The sequence below is a fragment of the Carassius gibelio genome, chromosome B17, assembly GCF_023724105.1.
Source record: "Carassius gibelio isolate Cgi1373 ecotype wild population from Czech Republic chromosome B17, carGib1.2-hapl.c, whole genome shotgun sequence".
Lineage (NCBI taxonomy): Eukaryota > Metazoa > Chordata > Actinopteri > Cypriniformes > Cyprinidae > Carassius > Carassius gibelio.
Window position 1 is genome coordinate 26474257 of NC_068412.1, and position 25749 is coordinate 26500005.

The 25749-nt window shown below is 36.8% G+C and overlaps 1 protein-coding gene across 1 annotated transcript in view; it reads left to right on the plus strand.

Moving 5' to 3' along the window:
* Positions 1-25749, plus strand: part of LOC127976151 (kelch-like protein 29) — a 120887-nt gene that overhangs the window by 37217 nt on the left and 57921 nt on the right. Inside the window, exons 6-8 of the mRNA XM_052580361.1 lie at positions 3214-3352; positions 14691-14887; positions 19885-20144. Of these exons, the coding sequence (XP_052436321.1) occupies positions 3214-3352; positions 14691-14887; positions 19885-20144 (596 nt within the window). The remainder of the gene's footprint in view (positions 1-3213; positions 3353-14690; positions 14888-19884; positions 20145-25749) is intronic.

Genomic DNA, 25749 nt, shown 5'->3' on the forward strand with positions numbered 1-25749 from the left:
ATTTAAAGTAAGTTTAGGTCACCCAAGATGTTGGTGACTTTTTTTATTTTGCTCTGTAGAACAGTAAAGAAGATCTTTAGGTGAAACTTGGGCCTTGGTGATTTTAAAAAAAATGCAAGTCAGCAGTTTCCAGTATTTTGAGAGTCGAAGAAAGCCTATAGAAGCAAGACCAAATGAAAGCATGTGGCTCCTGATGGTCTTATGAAGCAAAACAACTGGTCTGTGAAAGAAACCGAACGTTATTATCCGTAATCCCTTTAAAACCCTGAAGGATGATATTATGGATTTATAGCGAGGCCTTTTATTTGCACTGGAGCTGATGATCGTGTTCTCCAGCATGAACTTGTGCTTCAGAAGGAGCAAGAAAGTCACAAAGTGTGCTTGCGTTTGATTAGTGACCTAGAAATTGTGCACGAGCTTCAATATTTCTGTTTCATTGTGCCTTCGCTTTTCTTTGCCTTCAGTGTTGAAAAGTTTATTTCCAGGAGCTTTTCGGACCCTGCTGTACTCTGGAGTGTTTTAACACAAATGATTCATGCTAATAACAATTACAAATGCGTAAATTTTCCTTTAAAATCTCCCTTCCTGGTGCCGCTAGACTGCCCTGTGCTATTTTATGATTATGGTCTCCTCCAGAGAACAGTGACCCACTTAAATAGAGAATAATTTCCTGCCACCCTTGCTATCCCTGGCTCAAATTAATTGGGAACATTTTAAGCAGATAATCACATGTCCTTTTCCTTATTAGTTTGTCAGACGTCTGTGGAACAGCTGTCAGAGGCGTGTGACGTGTTGCTCTAATGAAGCTGAGACGCTTACACCAGCCAATTATTCAAATGACTGCACGGAAAGCCAACACATGAAATGCAGAAGTGACTTTGAATGTGTTTATTTTCAGAAGTGTAATATCCTTTGTTGCGCAGAACCGGGTCTCGTCGTATATCAGCTGCTGTTTGTGGTCGTTTTTTATTAGTCATGAATACCTGTCGTGATCACGACGTCCTACTGTTTCATGCGCTCTGGGAGTCGAAGAAGTTATTCCAGCACATAAAACCATTCTGCTTTGGGTTCGGAGATGATTAATTATACATAAACCGTGTCAGGTATGACTCATGCATATACTCACTTTATAATTAGAATTTGATGAGCATAATTTCCTGGACATGAGGACGTTTTGGACTTATCTTGGAGCTAAAAAGACCATCATTGGGGAACCTTGTAATGTTTACCAGTAATATTTTATCCCAAAATCTGAAGGAAAAAGGATATCTCTATTTCTCTCTCATTTTTATAAGCCTATTTTTAGGAAACAATATCAAATTCTAAAATGTTTATGTATTTAATGTTTATTACTGTTATTATTATTAATACTAAAAATAAGCTGTTTTAACAAACACACACATGCAAAATGAATACTATTTTGTAATATTAACTATTAATAACTAATAATTTAAATGCATATTTTTTATAATATATATATATATATATATTAAATTACATATGCATATTTTTGCCTTTTGGCATTATTTTCATGACAATTAATCATAAAAAAATCATTACTGTACTGATGTTTTAATTATTAAATAAAATAAAAAAATATTAAAATATTTTGTATTAATAATTTTAATTCTTAAATTATTTTGTATACCCAATACTGCAATACAATTGTTTTTTTAATTTAAATATTTATTTTAATAAAACATTAACAAGTTGCATTACAGTAATGAGACTTTCTTTCTTTCACTCTTTCTTGAAGTTTTAAGCTATGCTGTATTTGTATTCTTTAGTCTCTCTCATAAACTGGGTGTTCTTCATGTCCTCTCAGTGTCTCATATTGTTTAGAGGCGATGTTGGTTTATTAAATGTCATTTTAGGTCAGATGGTCACAACCACTTTTTCAGCAGTCTTGGTTCCAGAAGTATTTTTCCTGTTCATTATCTCCATAGGGATTTCAAAACCGTCTTCAGTAAGAGTTGTAGGAGTTGAACCAATGCGATCAGATTCCAGATACACAAGACAAAACATTTTAAGGCTTTTTAGGTCAAAATAAATCCCCTGAAGCTTAATGAACGATGCAATCAAATCATTTGTACCGTAGTTGATTAATAAATGCATTTGATGTCTGATATTTTCTCCTAAATATTTACACAAATCCAGCGTGAGTGTGCATGCTTACATAATTCCTAATATTTTTTTGGGGAGTGAACAGTTATTGCTCTCTTTTGCAGTCTGTTTCAATTAATTTATTTGATTAATATTTATTCATTTTATTTATATTAATTTTCATGTATTTTTTTATCTATTTTAATTCATTCTTGTTGATATTGCATATGTATCATTAGACTCTGAGCTCATGGTAAGACTATTTTGACAGATGTACAGTTACAAATGTAGTATATAGAGTTATAACAAATTACTTAAGAAGACAAATATAGCTTATAATTTTAAGAAGACCAATTTTGCACATTTTTACAATGTGTAATATAAATCTCTGGTGTCTCCTGAATGTGTCTGTGAAGTTTTAACTCAAAGTACCCCACAGATTGTTTATTATAGCATGTCAAATATGCCTTTCTTTGGGTGTGAGCAAAAACACACTGTTGTTGTGTGTGTACCTTTAAATGCAAATGAACTGTGGTCATTGTCTTCTTCTGGAAAGATGGGGGAAAAGGGGACAGATTATAATACAAATTATATTTTTAATATATGTATATGCGTGTATGAAAACAAAGCCTATGTTTAGTAATAATAATATTAACAACAATAATACATTTCGTAAACATTGAGTCTTTTTTCCAGAACCCTACTGTAGCATTCTGTTGTTTGTGAAAGAAAGAGTTCACTATGAAATGAAATGTCTGAAATGAACAGAAAAAAAGGTTTGCAATGACATGATGGTGAGTAAATAATGACAGTGTTTTTATTTTTGGCTGAATAATTCTATGAAATCAGAGCTGTAGACATCATACTGATGAAGCTGAGCGCTTGCTTCGTGGAATCTCAATGAAACGAGATCGTTGACCTCTGCCCTTCACTTCTGTTGTTGTTTTTCCTTCATGCTTGATGGTTTTATTCATCCATTCCAGCCTTTTACTTGCACAAATAATTCCCTGTTTTTCTTCGAGTAATGATTGGTTTTGTCATCATATGCTGTGTGCTTGAATCTCAGAAGGTCCCGAAATCACTGTTTCTCTTCTTTCTCTTGTTCTACAGAAATGTTGAAGGAATTGAACCAGCAGCGGCGAGAGAAAGAGTTTACAGACCTGAAAATAATTGTTGAAGGCAAAGAGTTTGAAGTCCATCAAAATGTTCTAGCTTCCTGCAGCTTGTATTTCAAGGACATGGTGAAAAGGTTTGCTTTCCTCCCGTCCTTGATCTCTTCTGTTCTTTTCGTAGGGTGCATTTGTCGCCTCCTTTTCCCTCCCCGTCTCTTGCAGGTCTGAAGACATCAGTTCCCGTCACAGGGCCAGTAGCCATTCTGTCTGTCCCACCAACCAATGTATTTCACTGCTGAAAAAGGTCAAGGTGTCGACCGATCTGACCCTTTCATCTCCATTCACTAAGTGTGCTGGTTTGCATTTAAATGGGAGAAGAAGTTCCATGACTGGGGGTTTTTGGTTTTAAATGCTTTGTAAATGTCAAAACAAATGAAAGGGAGATTTTAGGGATGCGTATGGCATATTGGATCAGCGCTGCGCTCGGCTGTTTGTGTCAAGTGCTTCGACTGGATGTTTTAGTTGTCCCACTTGACCTTTTACCTGCTGTGACTCGCTCTGTACATCGGTGGAAATTCACTCGGCGTCAAGGTTAAGGGAGCTGCGCAGATCTCATTTATGCTTGGGGAAATTCTGTTTCTTGCCGACTTTGCCGTCTCGTATCGATGCTGGCCTCAGCAGTCGGGTGTCCTGGAGCCATAAGCAAAAACTGATACTGAATCAAGTTCACAGGCAAAGAAATGTATCAGTTGTACAAGTCTCAGGTGCCCTTCTGGTGAACCTACGAGGCGAAATTTGCTACACATTTACTGCAAATTTGTATTTTTACATCCAAATGAGCTTTGTGGCAAACTGTTTGCAGTAAATTTGTGCTGAAGCAAACCTTTAAAACTTAAAATGTTTATTTCCATATGATGCTTTTGATTGGTGCCTGGAAAAAAATGTTTGTAAAAGTCTCTTAATTTTAATTCTTCTGTATATTAGAGCATATCTAATTTTTACAATGTGTTTTTCAAAGCTAGTTGTTTTTTCATGTTGTTAAAATTATTTTAACCCTATATATATTATACATATATTATGAGTATCATATTAGATCCATCTGGCTTGTATGGCTCATATAGTCTGATAAAGTGCAAATATAGAGAAAAACTGCTTAATTTTATTCACAGACTAGCTGAATAATTTATTTTTATAAAAAGGTAATTTGGAACAGATTCTGAAAGTTTTATGGCCAAAAAAGATTGAATTCGGATGCTTCTGATGTAGATCAATTGAGATGAAATTATATAAATATCGGTCAACACTATATCCCCAATAATATGTCTTATTAGGTCTTATATCTTGTATGTCTTAGTAAGATAAGATTAAAATGATCCAATTATATACGATGAGAACTTTGTGCAACAGTTTTGGTCATGCTGACCATTTAAAAGCCTTAAAATTTGTGTATCCAATATGATACAGGAGGCTTTATAGGATTAATGTTAATTTGTTGAATCAAAGTGTACAATAGTACATCTAATTGCATGCATTTGTTTTTCATCTAGCCCTCTTGGCCCTATTTAAGTCACATCAAATTAAACACAAACCAGGGCGCTGAACACGGGGAACAAACAGATTTCAGTTGGCTTGGCATGTGAAACTGCTGTAATGCTTTCATATTCCTGTGCATGCACTCCAGGTTGAAGGCCAGATTGTGCCTTGGAATTTTGTGAATTTAGATTATGAATTTAGTCCAGATCTCAAGAGCAGCAGCAATGAAAACTGCATTAGGAGCAATAACTCAGACATTTTTCTCAGTGAAGCACAAAATGTGCTGATGCACCTCACAAAGCGATTGGAGTTCCAGTGCCTCTGGAAGCACAGAAACTAGGGGCTCTGGATGGGGAATTTCACACTCTCATTGACGTCTAGATTTTCTTTGTTCAAGCGCAGAGGAAACTAGCATTTCAGTAAAAACTTATTGAGCTACCAAGGTAGCATCCTTACTGATCTGGTGCACATCAGCACATGGGACTCGCAGAATGATTAGAATTAAATGAATAACAGTTCATGATTCACAAAAATGTATCATGCATTTATACTTTATGCATTATATATTTATTTATGCACATAAATATTTATTTTGACTCAAGCTTTTTATTTTGTGTCAGTACATACTTTTATTTTGGTTCTTTTTTCATTTCCGCATTTACATTTTTATAAAATATTTGTTTATAACATTATGCATTTATGCAATTATACATTTATGTGTTTATCAATTTACATATTTATTCAGTTGTGCTTGTATTTATGAATTGATGCATTTATGCATATGTTTTTTGTATTTATGCATTTCTGCTTTTTTATTTATTTATTTATGAATTTATGTAGGAATATCTATTTATTTATAGACTTATGCATTTTTTTATGCACAAGCGCATTTATGCATTAATCTATTTGCATTCATTGCAATTATTTATGCAGTAACATTTATTTATTTACACATTTATTTATTTACAGATTTATGCGTTCATATATGCATTTATGTATGTATTCGTTTATTTTTTTGAGTGGTTTGTAGTAAGTATATATTACATATACACACTATTTATTTAAAGAAATCATTTTCAGTTTGGTTTTTTTTTTCACTGAGCTTGTCACAGTGCATTCTGGGATTGCGATCTAGCATGCATTCTGGGATGGCATTTTGGAAACCAGCAATATTTTGCACATATGATGCCTGTAGGCAGTTCATTAGGTTACAGACCAACGCCTTACAAAGACATCATCGCCATTCAGTCGAAAAATACATTAGCTCTGTGCAGTTCTTTATCTTTTCACAAAGTCAAAAATATGTAACCTTGTCAAGCGGTATTAAAGCAATGCAATGCATTTGAACAGACAGTTCAATCTAGTTCAACTTCACAGAGTTCAACTGGAAAGTTCAATCCGACATTTATGTACATAGAACTGGCTATCAGCTGAAAATTCATGCTACATTAAATTGAGTCAACAGTTTTGTTCTGCAGAATAAAATCAATGGCGTGTCATGATCCATAAAGCAGCAGAATACTAAACTGTTCAAAAAACACTCTTGCATTATTAATTTCTCATGCATTTCTAGTGGGAAAAATGTGAGTGGTCTTAGACTATTTCAGCATGATTATTTGCTTGTTTACACTTCAGACATGCTTTATTAAAAATTGACTTCAGTCTTTGAACTTTAAAGGAAAAGATATTCATATGATGAATATCAAATCTGAATGAAACATTGATCTTGAAAACGATCCACGCATTGGGCTGTAAATTGAGTTTAATATCGGAGATATCTGGTGGCCCTTTAATGAGCGTATCATGCTGTCGTTATCAGGGTGCCCATCATTTATATTAGTCAAACGGACCGTGTTTATCTAATCGTCTATAAAGAACACCTGCTGTATTTGTCGTACTCAGAGAAAACGTGCATTAAAAAGTGATTCATCCATTTAGCAAATCATGCACTAAGTGGATCTGTGTTTGGATGTAATATATAGCCATTAACGCCGCCTCGTTCACATCGATACAAGGCAGCACCGCTTATGAATTTCACAGTATCTCCAGAGATTCAGCCTGTCTGCTGGATTTTATTGAATATTTGTGCTTTGTTTCTGGCAGTGCATCCATCAGTTTGCCACTTGCGGAGTGTGTGCACGTATATATTAGCATAGACACTTTGTTATTAGTCTGAGATGGATAGCTGGCATTGAAGAGCCCACTTTAGTTTGACAACTCTTGATTTGTTTTGTTCCATTAAAATGGACACTTAACTTCTAGTGGTTCGATACCCACTTGTAATTTATTTATTTTTTTGCTTTCTTTTGATCCTCTTAGCTTTTTTATGTCTGGAAGAAGCAATATAGGCATAAGCTAAAGTATAATTATTTAAAGAAATGTTGTGGAGTTAATATAGTCCATTGTTTGAAGAGTATAATTGTCATGATGAACAATTATAAGTGTTCACATTTATTTTTGAATTTATGCCCATGCATTTATTTTGATTTCATTTTTAGTTCCCTTTCAGTCGGTCACTCTCGACGTCTCGGCGGTGACTGATGACTTGGGATATCACTTTGATAGACCAATCTATTTCGAGTGTAAACTGAACGAGCCAATGCAAATTGGCATGCAGTTATTGCATCCAGCTGCCACTGACGGGTTGTCTTTTTAAAGATGCCATTTTCTGGATGCGGTCGTTACCTGGTGCTGGGTGATGGTCACGATCACTGCCACAATCAAAGGCTCGTCATGCTGTCCGTTAGGCGAGAACTATTTTCGTCAGTGGCACGGATGTTTTTGAGGATCAGAGCGGTGGCAAACCCCTCAGGGAACAAACCCTCGGGGGCCTACCGCTTCTCTAGCACTCCGATCCAGTTGTTCAGCCAAAGGAATGCACTGGGCCCCTTTTGAAGAGCGCACCAGGGGTATCCTTCAATGCTCCTCCCGAGGACTGGATATCATCACTGCATTGGAGGGAGGGCTCTCTGAGGAAGATTCGGCTGCGCTGCCACCTTCAGGATAGTGGCAATGCCTGAATTTGATCCAGAGATGTCAGCTATGCTTTTCTTGGCCACCAAGAAGGTAGAGCTTAAGTGGAAAAACCCACTGCACCCCGAGCCTTCAAGGTTGAATGATCGGTTTCTCAGTGTCTTTCTTCCCGGAAGTGCATGAAGATCTCACCAGGTTGTGGGTGGCACTTTTAATGACAGAAATCATCCTGATGGTTCCTCCTCCCTCACCACCTTCTATGGTGGTGCAGTCGAAGGTGTATACAAGGGTTCCCATGGAGGAGTGGTCAGTTGTGATGCAGTTGTGTCCTAATACCACCTCCACCTGGCAGGCCGAACCTAGCCTCCCCTCCCGGGTCTGTGGCACCATGGAGCTGGGCGTAGGCAGGCTGCCCCACCCATCCTGGCACCCGTCAAACCTGGCGGTGAGCGGAAGAACAAGAGGCCCCGGGACGGGTGACCCAGAGAGAGAGGAAGCTATTTTTTGGGGGATGGTGAAGGCATCTCTCCCTCCGCCAGAGGACGGCCTGGTGGAGAATTTAGAAATTTTGACGAGAGAGTGGTTTTCTCTATCTCTGGGTCCCAGGAGGGCATGGAGAGTTGCGGCAGCCCAACACCAGACCTCACTCATCCTCCTCCTTCGCCACTCGGCAGCAGCAGGCGGTTCGAAAGCGTCAAACAAAGGCCCTACTCAGGCACCCTCTGCCAACCTGTGGAACCACTCACACCCCTCTCGGGCTCGATCAAAAGCCACCCGAGTTGGGTCCCTGTGTTCCATCTCGCTGCCCCACTGCGGTTACGGCTGTGGTACTGCTGGTCCCGCTTGTACAATTTCTAGGTGCCTGGTCAGCGCTACCCAGCCCATCTCGCTGCAGACCATCAGCCTCGGTTCTGCAATTTAGTTCACCTGGCACCCCCCCCAAGTTCAACGGCATCTGCTTCACTAAAGTGAATGGAGATGATGGTCCTGTTCTGTGGGCAAAGAATGCAGTCCTGCTGGCAAAGGATGCGATAGAGCAGGTCCCTCCAGCCAATATGAGGTCAGGGTTTTACGGCCTAATGTTTTACGGCCCTTACTCTAATGTACCCAAGAAAGGCGGTGGGTTACGGCCAATCTTGGATCTGCAAGTCTTGAACCTGGCCCCTAATCAATTATCATTCAAGATGTTGACGCAGAAACGCATCTTCGGGTGCGGCCCTCCCCGAGATTGGTTTGCAGTGATTGACCTAAAGGACTCATACTTTCATGTCTCGATTCTTCTGCGCCACAGACCATTTCTGAGTTTACGTTCGAGGGGCGTGTATATCAGTACAGAGTTTTGCCCTTTGGGCTGTCCCTGTCTCCCTGTATCTTTAAGAAGGTCACAGAGGGGGCTCTGTCTCCCATCAGAGAGCTAGGTATTTGCATCCTCAACTATCTTGACGATTGGCTTATTCGCTTATTCTAGCACAGTCTTAAGACAAGTTGTGCGAACACAGGGACTTTGTGCTCTGACACCTCAGCCTGTTGGGCCTTCGGGTCAACTGGGAAAAGATCATACTCTACCCAATGTAGAGGATCTCTTTTCTCGGTATGGAGTTGGATTTTGGTTGGATCTACTGAATCAGAGATGTGGCACCATTTGGCATCCGTGTCCAGACCTTTGGAAACGTCCATGTCTAGTCCCTGGACAGGACTTGGAGTTTCTAGGTGACCTACCCCAGTAGGTAGCGAACACCATCACTTCGGCAAGAGCACCGTCTACGAGACACACTTATGCCTTGAAGTCCAGGTTCCTGCCATTGCAGAGTACCATGATCCCGTGAATGGGAAGTCTTTCGGTAAGCATGGCCTCTTCATCAGGTTCCTTTGACTGGCCAGGATGTTAAATACTTCCCGGCCCCCCTCTATACCCTCTTGGGACCTGTCTCTAGTGCTAAAATCATTACAGTAGGGCCAATTCAAGCCTTTGCATTCAGTTGAACTAAAGTTTCTTTCATTGAAAACTCTGCTCCTCCTTGCACTGGCCTCCATCAAGAGGGTAGGGGACCTGCACGCATTCCGGTTGATAATTCGTGCCTAGAGTTTGGGACGGCTGACTCCCAGGTAATCCTGAGGCCCTGGCCCGGCTAAGTGCCAAAGTTTCCCACTACACCCTTCAAAGTCCAAGTGGTGAACCTGGCTTTGCTTCGTCCCTTCTGAGCATCAAGATGCTATGTAGACTGGACACAAAGCTTAAGGACCTCAGGCCAGCTCTTTGTCTGTTACAGATTCCGGCAGAAGGTGAATGTCGTCTCTAAGCAGAGGACAGCCTTCTGGATTGTGGATGCCATCACCCTGGCTTATCAGGCACAGTGTGTGCCCTGCCTGTTCAGGAAGTGAGCTCCCTCAACTAGAACTGTTGCATCCTCCTGGGCGCTGGCATGTGGTGCCTCGCTGATAGATATTTGTAGAGGTGCGGGCTGGGCGACCCCCAACATGTTCGCTATATTCTATAGCCTTTGTGTGGAGCCTTACCAAGAGGGTAACAATCTCCTCTGATTTCTCCATATGCACTTAAATGAATGCTAATGTGTATTTGCTCCCAAAAACTCCTTCGGGAAATATGGGGCTTCCACAGCGTCCCTGCTTCAAGTGAAATGGGTATGTTTTCCCAGTGTTATCCAATCTCACTCAGTGAGGTAGTGCTTTGACAATGGTGAGTGGAACTACTTGTTCCGAGCTCCGGTCTACACCAAATTGTAGGGATGACATCGAGAGTGACCGATTGGAATGGGACATCTTGGTTACATATGGTAACCCTCATTCCCTCAAGGAGGGAGTGGAGACGTCACATCCCGTCGCCAAAGTTGCTGAGAGGACGGGTCACCGACTCGGCTCCTGTATTTATGGATAAACTTGTTTCCCACTGGTTCAGTAGTCCAGATTAATGATTTAACAAGAGTTTTTGAGAGCTCTACAGCCAAAGGACATGCAAACCATTGTAAGCTGATGCCATGATCGGCTAAAGAGGTAAATAATGCATAAAGCATGACTAGAAAAGTAGTTTCACCTAAAAAAGACATTTTACTGTTCAAATAACTCAATGGAAACTGAAGATTTCATGAAAGCAAATGTTCATTAAACTGTTCTGAGATGTGTGATCAGGTATAATGTTATCCAACAGTCTGCAAGTAATGTCAGCGAATGCAGGAACAATGTAAGCACTCAGATTTATAGATATTTCAGACTGCCTTCCCACTCAAGGATGTAGGCAAATGAATGTGCTCAACATTTCTGGGAAAAATGGAAATTGTTTATTTTAGTAACCCCTGAGATTCTTAAAAGTTTTTTGGCCCCTTTAAATGGCGTTCTTTTATCACTGTATTTTCCCAGTCTAATCAATGTAATAGCTGTAGTTAGTGGATAAAAAGAAAAATTCTGATAACCATTAAAAAAAAATATTTCATGCCAGATATTTTTATGCCTGACGTTTTATACTAAAAGCTATATTTCTGAGCACAGGTTGTTGTTTTGCTTATATATATATATATATATATATATATATATATATATATATATATATATATATAAAGCATTCATTTTATGTTTCATATCCTTTTATTATGCATTTATGTGTTTGTGTTTTTATTTATATTTAAAAATATTATTTTTTATTATGAATTATTACTATTTTCGTTTTAAGTTAGTATTTATTTGTTTCTTTGTGCATGTATGTGTTTGTGGGTTTATTTCTAAACTAATCTATTTTAAGTTTTTTTTTTTTGTATTATATTTTATTTGTTTAGAAATAGTTTATTTAAATTGCAATGCATTCTGGGACCTCTAAAATGAGTACATGTGATGCTGCCTGAATGTATCCAAAAGAGAGGCATTTTAGAAACCAGCAAAATCATTCAAATATTATGCACCCTTTCATTCATTTTTTAATTCAAGTCTTTTTCCCCCTTCCAGTGCCATATTGTCGTCACTGACTGGTCCTAGTTTAATCAATATAATAGTCATAGTCCATGGACAAAAGATTTTGATAACCATATAGATTATTTTTTTTCAGGCCAGACATGTGATCATACTTGAGAATAAAATTATGGCCCGGAAGCACTTTTCTAAGCAGCAGTGTTTATGGAAATACTGCAAATTTAAGCATGATCTCAGGGACACAGAGAGAGCTCTTTTTCTTTCCCACCTCTTAATGGTCAACTACTTTTTTGACTTTTTGTTTCTTAATATTTCTCCTCCTCCACATACACCTGACAGCAATAAACTTTGCATTTTTGTTTTTCTTTTCAGGAGTAACATTTCTTGATTTTTCAGCCACTGCCAGAGACACCCACCTCACCTTCATACTCTGCTTTTTGCCTCCTCCAAGTCCATGCTCTTATAACGACTAACGTCACCGTTCGTACGCAGGCCGTGTTGAACTCTGTTTTGGCAGGTGTTTGAAAGTAAATCCACGTCCCAGTCATGGAATGGTCCCTTTCCCTGTAGGATGGCTGCTGGTTCCCTGTGGCAGAACTGATTTTCTACCCCCTCCTTTCCTTCCCTGCTTTCATTACACTGTCTGTCTGTCTGTCTGTCACATGTAGCATGCATTTATCTGTGCATATGTTGCACATCTAGAATTTTTAAGAAATGCCTCACCCAAAAATGAAAAATTTACAATTTGCAAGATGCAGATGAGTTTGTTTCTTCATCAGATTTGGAGAAATGTGTAATTTCATCAATTGCCCACCAATGGATCCTCTGTAGTGAATGGGTGCCGTCAGAATGAGAATCCAAAACAGCTGATAAAAACATCACAGTAATCCACAAGTAATCCTCAAGACACCAATCCATCAATTAAAATCTTGTAAAGTAAAAAACTGCAAGAAACAAATCCATCGTTAGGGTGTTAAACTGTTCCTTCCATCTAAAGACCTAAGTCTTCCATCCATTATATTGCTTTCTCCAGTGAAAAAGTAATCTGGTTTGAATCGGGAGAGATATTTGCACAGATCAAACACCGTTTATGAGTGTAAACAGTCCAAAACATGCTTAAATAAATAACGTGGCTGGATTTTGAAGTAACAGGATAATAGGAGATGGACTTTTCCAGTGGAGAAAGCGCTATAATCGATTATGGATTTACAGTCTATTTTTGCCAGAAGCAATGGTTTAAAGTTAAACTGTCTTATTGATGGATTGTCTTACAAGTCCACAGCTTTTGGCTTCACAAGACGTTAATTAATGAACTGGAGTCCTGTGGATTACTCGTGGATTATTGTGATGTTTTTAATCAGCTGTTTTGACTCTCATTCTGACGGCACCCATTCACTGCAGATGATCCACTGGTTGCTACAAGTAATGCTACAATTCTCCAAATCTGATGAAGAAACAAACTCATCTACATCTTGGATAACCTGAGCCCTGAGGGAGAGTACATGTACATTTTCAGCAAATTGGCATTTTTGGATGAACTATTCCTTTAAACACATGTTGTGATTTGAGGAAATTACATTTGTTATGCTAATATAATTTATCTGAGTTTTGGTGTAGCATTAAATTGCTCGCATTTTACTCTGCTTTATATGATGCATTTTAAAACACAACTCGATCAGGCAAAAGTGTTTGTTTTCCAGAAACACATGCAAACACCCTTCACATTTACTTACCTCAAAGAAGATTTTTTTATCTGCTGCTGATAGTGACTCAGAAATTACACACTTCACCTTTAATGCATGTGTCTCGAGTAGAATAGGAAGCGTAAGGCGAAGCAGAAGAGAGGTTATCATTATTATTATTATTTCCACCTCACTGCCATGTCTAACCGCTTGTTGGATGTAGTCGTCCATTAATGGAACATCATTATGAGCTTTTGTTTCTCCAGACACCTTTGTTTTTTTGCAGCGTCCCTGATAATTGAGGTTTATAGGTTAGTGTCTAAAGACATGCACCCAAACAATGGCGAAAACCAAAACCGCAGTGCGTCCGTCTGCCAGTCAGCCCTCAGCAGATATGCTAAGCCAGCGGCCCTCTTCTAGACGGAGAGCAGCTCATCTCAGGAGCCAGGCAATCTGCACTCTCCATATGCCTTTAAACATGTATTATGCATGAAAATGCATAGCAGCTCACTCAAGTTTTCCCTCAAGCGCTGCTGTAGAGAAATGCACAGGCTTGACTTTGAGTCACACTTGCTGAACAGCTTTAGTTGATGCTCTTCCAAATGAGTCCATCTCGCTTTGACTGCTTGATAGGTTTTTAATTGTTTCTTAAAGGAGGAGTCCACAAACTATTGTTTAATCAGACTCATGTCGTTAAGTATGCTGGTTTTTTTTCTGTCTAAAATTATTGTAAAACCTTTATGCGGTGATGTAGCAGTGACGCAACTCCAGAAAAGTTCATGAGAAATGCCTTAAAATTGTCCATACAACTATATTCAGGTCCTTTGAAGCAGTGTTATTTCAATATTAGTTATTAACTATTATAGTGTTTATTAATATTTCGACTTAGCATTAATGTTTACATTTTCAGTTTTCATTTTAATTTTTAGTTTTTAGTAACATGAACTAAAATTAAAATGAAAACTTAAAAGAAAATAGTAATTTTGTTTAGTATTTTTAATTAAATTAAATTTTTTGTAGTAATTCAACATTCACATATACATACATATTTTTGTAGTTGCCAAGGCAGCATTTCAATATATTTTTTTTAATTAAATTGTTTAATAAATTTGTATTTAATTTTAGTCCTGATTTTATTGCTAAGGCAGCATTTCTAATTTTTGTTTTCTGTTTAAGTTTTATCTAATATTTGTATTTTATTTTAGCTTTATTTCAGTTAATGAAAGCTATTTTTAATAGTTGTAGTTTTAGGTAACAACAGTAACAGTCAGTCTATAGATATTTGTAAGAGGAACAGATCAAAAGTGAACTGAAAACAAAAAAAATGAGACACAAGCTGCAGGTTTAACCTTCTTCATGCTGTGTCCAGGTTATCGGGAGAGAACAGAAACGGTGAGAAGATGCAGCTGACAATGAGCAACATCAGTTCAGAGGTTCTGGAGCTTCTCCTGGAGTTTGTTTACACCGGCTCCCTCATTATCGACTCGGCCAACGCCAAGACCTTACTGGAGGTGGCCAACAAGTTCCAGTTCAACACTTTTTGCAAAGTCTGTGTCTCCTTCCTCGGTAAGAACCTGCCGGATGAAATGTTTCCCCAGAAACTTTTCCAAAATCTTGCAGCAAATTCAGTCACTAAATTGCATGCATTTAATACAACCCTGTATGCATTAGTTTCATTTTCAGACAAATTGCTCCGAAAAACGTTTCCCATCACGTCTGGTCAAAGCGAGAATTAAAAAGCAGTCAAGCAAACCTGCATTTGGTGCAAGTAACCTTGAGTAACATTGTGAGAGGACCTCAGGAAATAAATGCAGTAAATGCAGAACATGATTGTAGTTCTCAATCTCTCATGGACAAATTATGGTAATTGGCTTTCTAATGAGTTTGTTTTTGAAGGTACTCTAAAAACTTGGAGTAATTTACTGGAACTTCATGGTGAAGCCGTGAGGGAATACGCTCATTATTCATTCTGTCCATGTCTCAGTCTTTCAGATTCTGTTTCTCCTTTCAGAGCTGGAGGCTTGTGTTATGTTGATTGACACATGAGCACAACACACACACACACACACACATACACATACACGCTCTGCTGTGGACTGAAGTGAATCAGAAATACAGTTGCTCATTACAGAAGTCGTAATGACTTGCACACTGGTTGCGAATCAGATATCTTGAAGGTTGATATGTGGTAATTTCTAGTTATCTGAATACTTGTCGTAATACTTTAGTCAGATATTGCACCAGGAGCCCATCCATCCATATTTTAGCATGTAGATCCTGACGGCCGGCTCGGCATCATTCAGAATTGAATTGACAATGCTGTTTACATGTCAATTGAGCTCCACAATTTGAATTCAGACGCTTGCAGGATGCTGGATTATGATTTAGGGTTAGGGTTAGGGATTTGATCTGTAAATTGAAATGGAATGAATAAATTCATGCCGTTTGAGTAGTTTGTATTTGTGGTTTTAAAACTGATTTTCAGCATGAATTTTGCTCTCTCTGTGTGTGTGTGTATATATATAGATATTAATTATTTATTAATTGTATATTTAGTAAATTATACTTAAATATATTTCTTCATTATATATATATATATATATATATATATATATATATATATATATATATATATATATATATATATATACAGGTGCTGGTCATATAATTAGAATATCATCAAAAAGATTTATTGATTTATTTCACTAATTCCATTCAAAAAGTGAAACTTGTATATTATATGCATTCATTACACACAGACTGATATATATCAAATGTTTATTTCTTTTTATTTTGATTATTATAACTGACAGCTAAGGAAAATCCCAAATTCAGTATCTCAGAAAATTAGAATATTACTTAAGATTACTTAAGGATTTTTAGAAATCTTAGCCAACTAAAAAGTATGAAAATGAAAAGTATGAGCATGTACAGCACTCAATACTTAGTTGAGGCTCCTTTCCCCTGAATGACTGCAGCAGTGTGGTGTGGCATGGAGTCGATCAGTCTGTGGCACTGCTCAGGTGTTATGAGGTGAGCCCAGGTTGCTCTGATAGTAGCCTTCAGCTCTTCTGCATTCTTGGGTCTTGCATATTGCATCTTCCTCTTCACAATAACCCGTAGATTTTCTATGGGGTTAAGGTCAGGTGAGTTTGCTGGCCAATTAAGAACAGGGATACCATGGTCCTAAAACCATGTACTGGTAGCTTTGGCACTTTGTGCAGGTGCCAAGTCCTGTTGGAAAATGAAATCTGCATCTGCATAAAGTTGGTCAGCAGCAGGAAACATGAAGTGCTCTAAAACTTCCTGGTATACGGCTGTGTTGACCTTTGACCTCAGAAAACACAGTGGACCAACGCCAGCAGATGACATGGCACCCCAAACCATCACTGACTGTGGAAACTTCAAGCAACGTGGATTGTGTTCCTCTCCTCTCTTCCTCCAGACCCTGATATCCAAGTGAAATGCAAAATTTACTTGCATCAGAGATCATTGCTTTGGACCACTCAGCAGCAGTCCAGTCCTTTTTGAAGCGAGACGCTTCTGACGCTGTCTGTTGTTCAAGAGTATCTTGACACAAGGAATGCGAAGCTGAAACCCATGTCTTGCATACGTCTGTGTGTAGTGGTTCTTGAAGCACTGACTCCAGCTGCAGTCCACTCTTTGTGAATCTCCCCCACATTTCACACTCACACTCTCCAAGGTGTGGTTATCCCTATTGCTTGTACATTTTTTTTTCTACCACATCTTTTCCTTTTCTTCGCCTTTCTATTAATGTGCTTGGACACAGAGCTCTGTGAACAGCCAGCCTCCTTTGCAATGACGTTTTCTGTCTTGCCCTCCTTGTGCAAGGTGTCAATGATCGTCTTCCCCATGATCGTGTAGCCTACAGAACTAGACTGAGAGACCATTTAAAGGCTTTGCAGGTGTTTTGAGTTAATTAGCTGATTAGAGTGTGGCTCCAGGTGTCTTCAGTATTGAACCTTTTCACAATATTCAAATTTTCTGAGATACTGAATTTGGGTTTTTCCTTAGTTGTCAGTTAAAATCATCAAAAATAAAAGAAATAAACATTTGAAATATAACAGTCTGTGTGTAATGAATGAATATAATATACAAGTTTCACTTTTTGAATGGAATTAGTGAAATAAATAAACTTTTTGTTGATATTCTAATTATATGACCAGCACCTGTATAAGTATATAGTTTTTATTTTTCTTTCTTCACTGAGCCTTTTTTATATTATGAATGTGTAAATAAGAATAATTACACATTATAAGTCAAAGTTAATAGCACAAAAAAGAATTGAAGTAGGTCAATTAAAATAATATTGTACTTGTAGTTTCTGTTTGTGGTTTTCATGTTACTTTTCAGCATGAATAACATCATAAAGATAAAAAAAATTGCTTAAAAAGTTGTGTATTTCACAATATTTAATAACTTTCAGATATTAGATTGTCTGTCTGTCTGTCTATCAATCTATCATGTGTACAAATTTATTTAGAACATTTACATATTTAAACCTTATTGATACATATTTATGCATTATACTTTGTATGTATTTATTTTCATTATTTTTACACCTGTGCAACATTTGTATTTTATATACAACATTATAATTCATTAGTGATTTTTGGTTGTAGTACGCAGTTGTCACTCTTAAAAATAATTGAAGCGCACTTTGACTAACTAGTGACAAAGTGACTATATATTTGACAGCACTTAACTGAATTGAGTAATCAAAATTCTTTCTGACACTCTCATGAATTATGCCCTTTTTACATTTGCTGTTTATATGGCAGGTGCGAGGAATGTGAATAATGAGTTTAACTTCAGAATCAAAAAGTGGATGTCGGTGGCTCTGACAGCTCTGGTTTGTGCTTCTCTTCCCATGAACCCCTGGGATCCGGTGCTTATTAATCTATCAGCACCTCAACACCTATGAAATGACTTTCTCTCCTGTAGGGAGAGCGCTCGGTATACTTCAGTATACAAAAGTCGAACTGTGCAAGACTGACTTGAGACGCTCTTGTTAGCGTGACTGCTTCAGATAAGCAATATATGGCACTTGAATGTGTATTGAAAGTGAACGCTTTCCAAAAGAGATTCTTCTTCAAGGTTTCAACAGGGTGAAAGAGTTTTTAGTACAGTCAAGATGGGGCATTACAATTTTTGGTAAAAGAAATCGAAGCCATTTACACTTTCATAAGCGCATGTGCTTTCATTACACATAATTGTGTTTTAAGGGGTTGGGAGGTGTGTTATTTACACCTTTACCCAGAGCTCGTCATATACTTTATGCTTTATTTAAAGCAGAAAGAGTAATGCTCACATCTGCAATTTCACCCACTTAAAGCCTTAATTATTTACTTTTGTAGTTAATGCAGCCTTTCTAAAATGCTAGTAAAGTAATTATGATTCAAATTGCACAATAATATGAAATAATGATATGTTGAGAAATTAAATGCACAGGTTATACGATCACACCATTATGCAATAAAACATGAAAATGCATTGCATAAAAATAAAATTCATTATACAGTATAAGCATTTAATGTTTTAATAAAAACAATTCACTTTTCAGTATTTGCATGTCATAGAATATATGATATGTTTACACAAAAATCAGTTGATATTAAAAACAATTTTTTTAAATGCCACTTACAGAATGTAAGTTAATAGACTCTATATATGTGCATGTGTGTGTTTGTATTTTTGTGTGTTTATATATAATATGTTATATATAATATGTTAACATATAATATAAAATATAACATAAAACATATGTTATATATCTGGAAATATTATTTCTGATAGTATTTCTAAAAGTCATTTATATAATTTAACATTTATTGTACATAAAAATATATATTTTGCATTTATTAACAATTTAAAAAAAATGCATTTAAAAGAGAATATATAACCTTAGTGAGGAATTTTATAAATAAACATTTTCATAATGTATAAATATAATACATATAGATTTATACACACATTTAATATCATTGTTTATTATTTATATTTATTTATTGTCATGCATTCAGCAAACACTTTTTATCCATTTTATTTCAAATTTCAGTTCTTGACCCATGACTTACCGCTTACATGATAATATTATAATAGGATGATATTATTTATTTATATATTTTATTATATTTAATGTATTTGTTTTGTTTTTATTCCTGTGTAAAGTTTATTTACAAAAACTATTTGTATTTATAACATCTTAATTTATATTTTTCATTTGTTGTGGAAGTAAAAAGGATAGTGCATGGGTTTAATGTTGACTTGAAGCCGCATGTTCTGTTCTTGTGTAGTAAGTGCAGGTTTAGTAGTAGTTTGTTTGTTGACCTTCCATGCAGTAGAAAAGGTCTCTGTCTGTCTGGAGGAATCAAAGTCCCTGATCGATTCCCATGCTTGGGTCTTTTTCCATCCAGCTGCTTGAGATATTACACTTATATATTACACAGCTTGGGTAAATTGAATCTTCCCAACACCTCTCATTGTTAGTGTGCTCAAGGTTTGTTTCCCAGCTCATGTGTGTACGTGTGTGTCTCTCACAGAGAAACAGCTGACGGCTGCTAACTGTCTGGGAGTGTTGGCCATGGCCGAGGCGATGCAGTGCACCGAACTCCACAACATGGCAAAGGCCTTCGCCCTGCAGAACTTCCCCGACGTGGCCGGTCAGGACGAGATCCTCAACATTTCCAAAGAAGACCTGGTCAGTTACATGTCCAACGACAGCCTGAACACGAAAGCAGAAGAGCTGGTCTACGAGACGGTCATCAAATGGATAAAAAAGGACCCCAGCAGCCGAGTGCAGGTAGGAGAGCAGGGTTAATCACGCTGTTTTGGTTGGTGCTCATGTAGAAATACCCTAGAGCTGCTCCGTATTGATTCTGGAGATCTGGTTTCTTGCATAATGTCCCTCGATAGAGAAGTTGTTCATCAAATGCAGTGCATGGGAATTTGAATGCAGCTACTTTCTCCTAAAGTTATGGACCTTGTTTTGTGGCCTTTTGTCTTTTAAACAAAGCCAATTTATCATTTGAATCATTGTATTGTTTGTTTAGTTTACTGCGGACATTCAGAGTAGTTTGGCCATATATAGTAGAGAAGTAATGTACTGTGCAAAAGTTTGAGGGTCATTATATTATATTATATTGAATTAAATGTGACCCTGGACCACAAAAATAGTCATCAAAAAAAAAATTTATTTTATGGCAAAAAGCATTAGAACATTAAGTAAAGATCATGTTCCATGAAGGTATTTTGTTAATTTTCTACTGTAAATATCTAAAAACATAATTTTTGAATAGTAATATGCATTGCTAAGAACTTAATTTGGACGACTTTAAAGGTGATTTGTTTTTCAATATTTAGATAAAAAAATTTAGCACCCTCAGATTCCAGATTTTCATATAGTTGTATCTCGCCCAAATATTGTCCTCCTAACAAACCATACATCACTAGAATTCAGATGATGTATAAATCTATTTTTGTTTTTTGTTTTATTCAGCAAAGGTGCATTATATTCAACAAAAGTGACAAAAAAAGGTGCTGTTTCTTTGAACTTTCTATTCGTCAAAGATAAATAAAATAAAATGTAATTTGAGAATATATATTCAGCAGCACGACTGCTTTTTAAACATTAATAATCAGAAATGTTTCCTGAGCAGCAAATCAGCATATTAAAATGATTTCTGAAGGACACCGAAAAAGACTTCAGCTTTGCAGCACAGAAATAAATTACAATTTAACGTATATTCCCATAGAAAACATTTATTTTAAATGGTAATAATATTTCATAATATTGCTGTTTTTATTGTATTTTTTATCATGCAAATACAAAATGAGTGAGCTTAAGAAAATTATTTAAGAAAAATCATTTTGATTACATTTTGTTTTTAAACTGTAGTTAAATTCATATACAGATGTGGTGAACGTGAAAAGCTTAATTGGCTGACTAATTTTGAGTTTTGGGGTTATTTTAGAGGACAGACCCTAAATTTACAGCAAGGTAGGCCTTGATTAAGAAGCCCTCAAATAAATGAATTGTTATCTCTCTGTCCCAGAATAAGAGAGTGAAATGTAAACCATTGCCTCGTCTGAATGTTTACCCATGTGTGTGCTCAACCAGAACTTCTTCCTCTGTGTTTAAGCTGGATCTATCATTGTTATACAGCACTCAGAGATGTGTGTTTGGATCTTCTGTGGCCAGAAGAGTTGCAGAGCAGCTCTGATATGAAAAAAAAAAAAAAAAAAACGGAGTAAAAACCACATCTTTGCTGCCTGTTTGACAGAATTGCGAGATTAAATCACTGGTTTGCGTAGCAAGTAATCAACTCCAGGAAATGTGCTTCTTTCCTGAGAAAGGTCTTTCTTCCCTTTGAGGTGCGGTAGACTTTACTGATGTTGGTATCTGTGTGAGTGAGTCCTGATGAAACATTCATGATGCAGTGCTCACGCCGAGCGTGTGAGGAGATTACATCCTGAGAACGTGCCGTCATTTCCTCATGTTAAATCTACTAAAAGCCACTCGATTACACGCTCTTTTGTAGCAGAACGGAGAGAAACAGACTGAACGGGAGGCGTATCATCCCGCTCCAGCTGGACATCAGTGCTTCACGGCTCTGAGAAACCTAATACAGGTCAAGCTGTTACTTCTCCTTACAAAAGGTTAATGTAGTTAAAAAAGTAGTTTCATGGCAGCAACCACCAAAAATCAGATTCAGACCACCATGGCTCTTTTAAAAAAGCCTAGAGAGCATTTAAAGGATTACTTGTGTTCCTGACATGAAGTGTGTGCCAAAAGGTAAATTAATAAATGTCATATGGAAGCTTTTACCACCATAAAATAATAGAAAATGTGTGGTACTTGAGATACTTTTTATCTTGCGATGATTCGTTTGTATCTCACATTTCAAAGAAAAAAATTTTGGTAACACTTTAGAATGAGGTTCCATTAGTTAATGTTAGTTAACTACTTTCGTTAACATGAACTAAGCAAGAACAATCCTTCTACAGCATTTATAAGTCTTAGTTCATGTTAATTTCAACATTTACTAATGCATTATTTAAATCAAAAGTTGTGCTTGTTAACATTAGTTAATGCACTGTGAATTACCATCAACTAACAATGAATAACTGTATTTTCATTAACTAACATTAACGAAGATGAATAAATACAGTAATGTATTATTCATTGTTTGTTCATGTTAATTAATACATTAACTAACATTAAATAATGGAACCTTATTCTAAAGTGTTACCAAAATTTTTAATTGCAAGATACAGTATAAACTTCCAATTCTAAGAAGAAAAATCTGAATTGTGATATAGAAACTTCCGAAAAAAATCTGAATTGTAGGGGAAAGTCACAAGCACATTTTTGTTATCCTCTTATATAAATCATGTAAACGTACAGTTTATAACTTGCAAAAGAAGTCATAATTTTAAGATATAAGCTCAACATATAAAGAGAAAAATGTAAAAATCTGAATTGCAATAGTTAAACCTGCAATTGCGAGTTAATATCTTGCAATTGTGAGATTTAATGTCACAACTGAGAAAAAAGCCCAAATCGGGAGGTATACGTAATCTTGCAATTGTTAGAAAATATAAGAATTTTTTTTATCCCATTGCAGAAAACAAGCTTTATAATGAAAGGGTTGCAAATGAGTTCAATTGGCTTCATTAAAATGTATTTTATAAGAGTTCAGTGTGAGTTGGGACAGAGCCCCAGCAGGTTTTCTCTGGTGTTGTAGCTAAGAGGCACACGTTACGTAAGCGCGCCGCAAAAGGGTGTATTTTAAGTTTCTAAACAGTCAGCAGTAGTTGATGGCTAATTAAGATTAACATTGGTTGCATTATTTAAATGTCAGCAGATGTAGCTGTGCTTTTAACAGTTTGTTGTGTCAGATGTGAATGGAAGTGTTAGGGAGCTATTCTGAAACGAGCTTGTCAAGCTACAAGAGATTCGTTATGAAATTACAGTCGAGATATTTAAAATGTTTTTCCCCAAACGTTCACTTAAGACGTAGCAGATTATGTTTGCGTGAATATGTTACTGTAATTCTGTGTATACAGTATGTGTATGTATCAGGATCGCACAGATTCATTTTAGATGTTTAATTACTATTTGGAGTATTGGGATTGATAGACATGGTCTTAATAAACTCATTTTTATGGAAACCTGACATTTGTAACATTTTTTGTCTTTAGCTCAAAATTAAACCGTACGCATTCAAACTCTCTTTGCCAGCACGGCTCACACACACACACACACACACACACACACACACACACACACACACACACACACACACACACATGTTTGTTTTTGTGTAAAGTGTGTTCATCCCATAGGCGTAATGTTTTTTATTCTGTACAAACTGTATATTCTATCACCCTACACCAACCCTACACCTAACCCTAACCCTCACAGGAAACTGTGCATTTATACTTTCTAAAAAAAAAAACTCATTCTGTATGATTTATAAGCGTTTTGAAAAATGGGGACATCGGTTATGTCCTCATCGGTCACCCTCTCCTTTTAATACCTGTGTCATACCCATATCATTATACAGAGTTGTGTCCTTATATGTCACAAAAACATGCCCACACACACACACACACACATATATACTGTATACATAAAAAAATATATATATTTCAATGGAAGACAGTTATTTTAATCGTTTAGCTTATCATGACTATATTTATACACGTGCATTGCATTATTTATTTATTTATGGTGTATTATGCTACTCTAGACACAGATGTTACTCGCCAAAACACTGCGACTAAATTCCTCGGGCATTTGTCTATTAAATAAATGAGCTTTTTCTGAAGCGCGCGAGCCGGTCGAGCAGTGTTTGGAGTGGCTGTGAAACTCGCTCAGATGGCATGAGAAGGAAGTGGCAGAGATTGATGCAGTGACCTTATGTTTATTTGGCCCTGCACTGCCTCCATTGAGAAGGAGCTAGATAGGAAATCAATCTGAATTCAGGCTGAAATGAGTTCCTCTACTTCACGCTGTTCCCCTGGGGTTTAGCCTATGAAATCACAAATCCAGCATGGCACTGAAGCAGAACAAACACTCCTCCTTTATTTACCGTCTTTTGCGCTCTCTCTGTCTCTGTCTTTATTTTCTACTCTCTTATTCTGCGTATCGAACAGTTTCTCCTCCACTGTATAAATCACACGCTGTAACTTTACGGCCTTTTCTTCAGTGACTCATACTAAATATGGAAATGTTGCGCCGCTGAATACAGTCCGACTATTATAATGCAAGTGGATGGAAAATGAAAAGTGTTTTATGCCTTAAACGTTTGATCATTTTAAAAGAGCCTCGGGGTGTCGGATAAGATTCCGTATCTGGACGCCATCAAAACAATTACGTTTTTTTTCAAGAATATTGGCTTCCATTTCCCAAAGGTTATTGCTCTTTTATGAGCGACTTTGTTCTTTTTATGCCAAAATTAACGTCAGTTAGTGAGTTCACATAATTCAGCACTGGGTTGAAACACGCTGGAATTAAATCAGCCTAGAAAGGGCTGATCTGTTTGTTTGTTTGTTTGTTTGTTTATTTCGTATTTGTTTTTAATGAATTGTGAAAAAGTAATGTTATCCTGCAACGTCTGTGTTGCGTTTCTCAAATCATGTACTAAACTGATGCAACATTTTTACCATTAAACAGGTGAAAAATCTGACACTTTAGGCAGTAACAAGTAACAGATTCTCAATTTATTGAAAAAGACATGTCTCCTCAGGATGTTTTTGTGTTCGGGTGAGGTCAGCTCGGGTCCGTCGTCTCTCAGGTCTCAGGTGTTCTCTGGTGTTGTCTCAGTAGATTGGCTCACAGTGGGACGTTTCTTCTCACAGAGAGCTGCTGAACTCTGGTTCTGATTGTCAGCTTTACCGGGGTTGAATCCTGCATGGACCGAACGCTTTGGATTAGATGCTGTGTGTCTCTCTGAAGGCTGTTCTCATGTACACAATGTATGCATACCAACTGAAAACCTTTTGAATGGCATAGAGTGCATTTTAACAATAATGCATGACATTATGAGTAAATTTATATCATATTATTGTGTTACGTTAGCATTTATTTTCACTTTTTGCATTTATTTATGGTTTCATGCATTAATATGTTGTGCATTTATTATGCATTCTTATATTATGCATTAATTATTATTTATCATGCATGCATAAAATAACTGAAATTGTAAGAACCAATGTACTTTTTTTAAAGGTACAAATTAAACTGTATATATGCAAACTATCATTTTATGTATTTATTCATGCATTTATTTATTCATGCATTTATGCATTGCTATTTTCTGCATTTACTTAATTTCACTCATTTATACTTTAATATTTTGAGCATTTATTTTTAATGCACTTATTTATTTGTATAATTGATT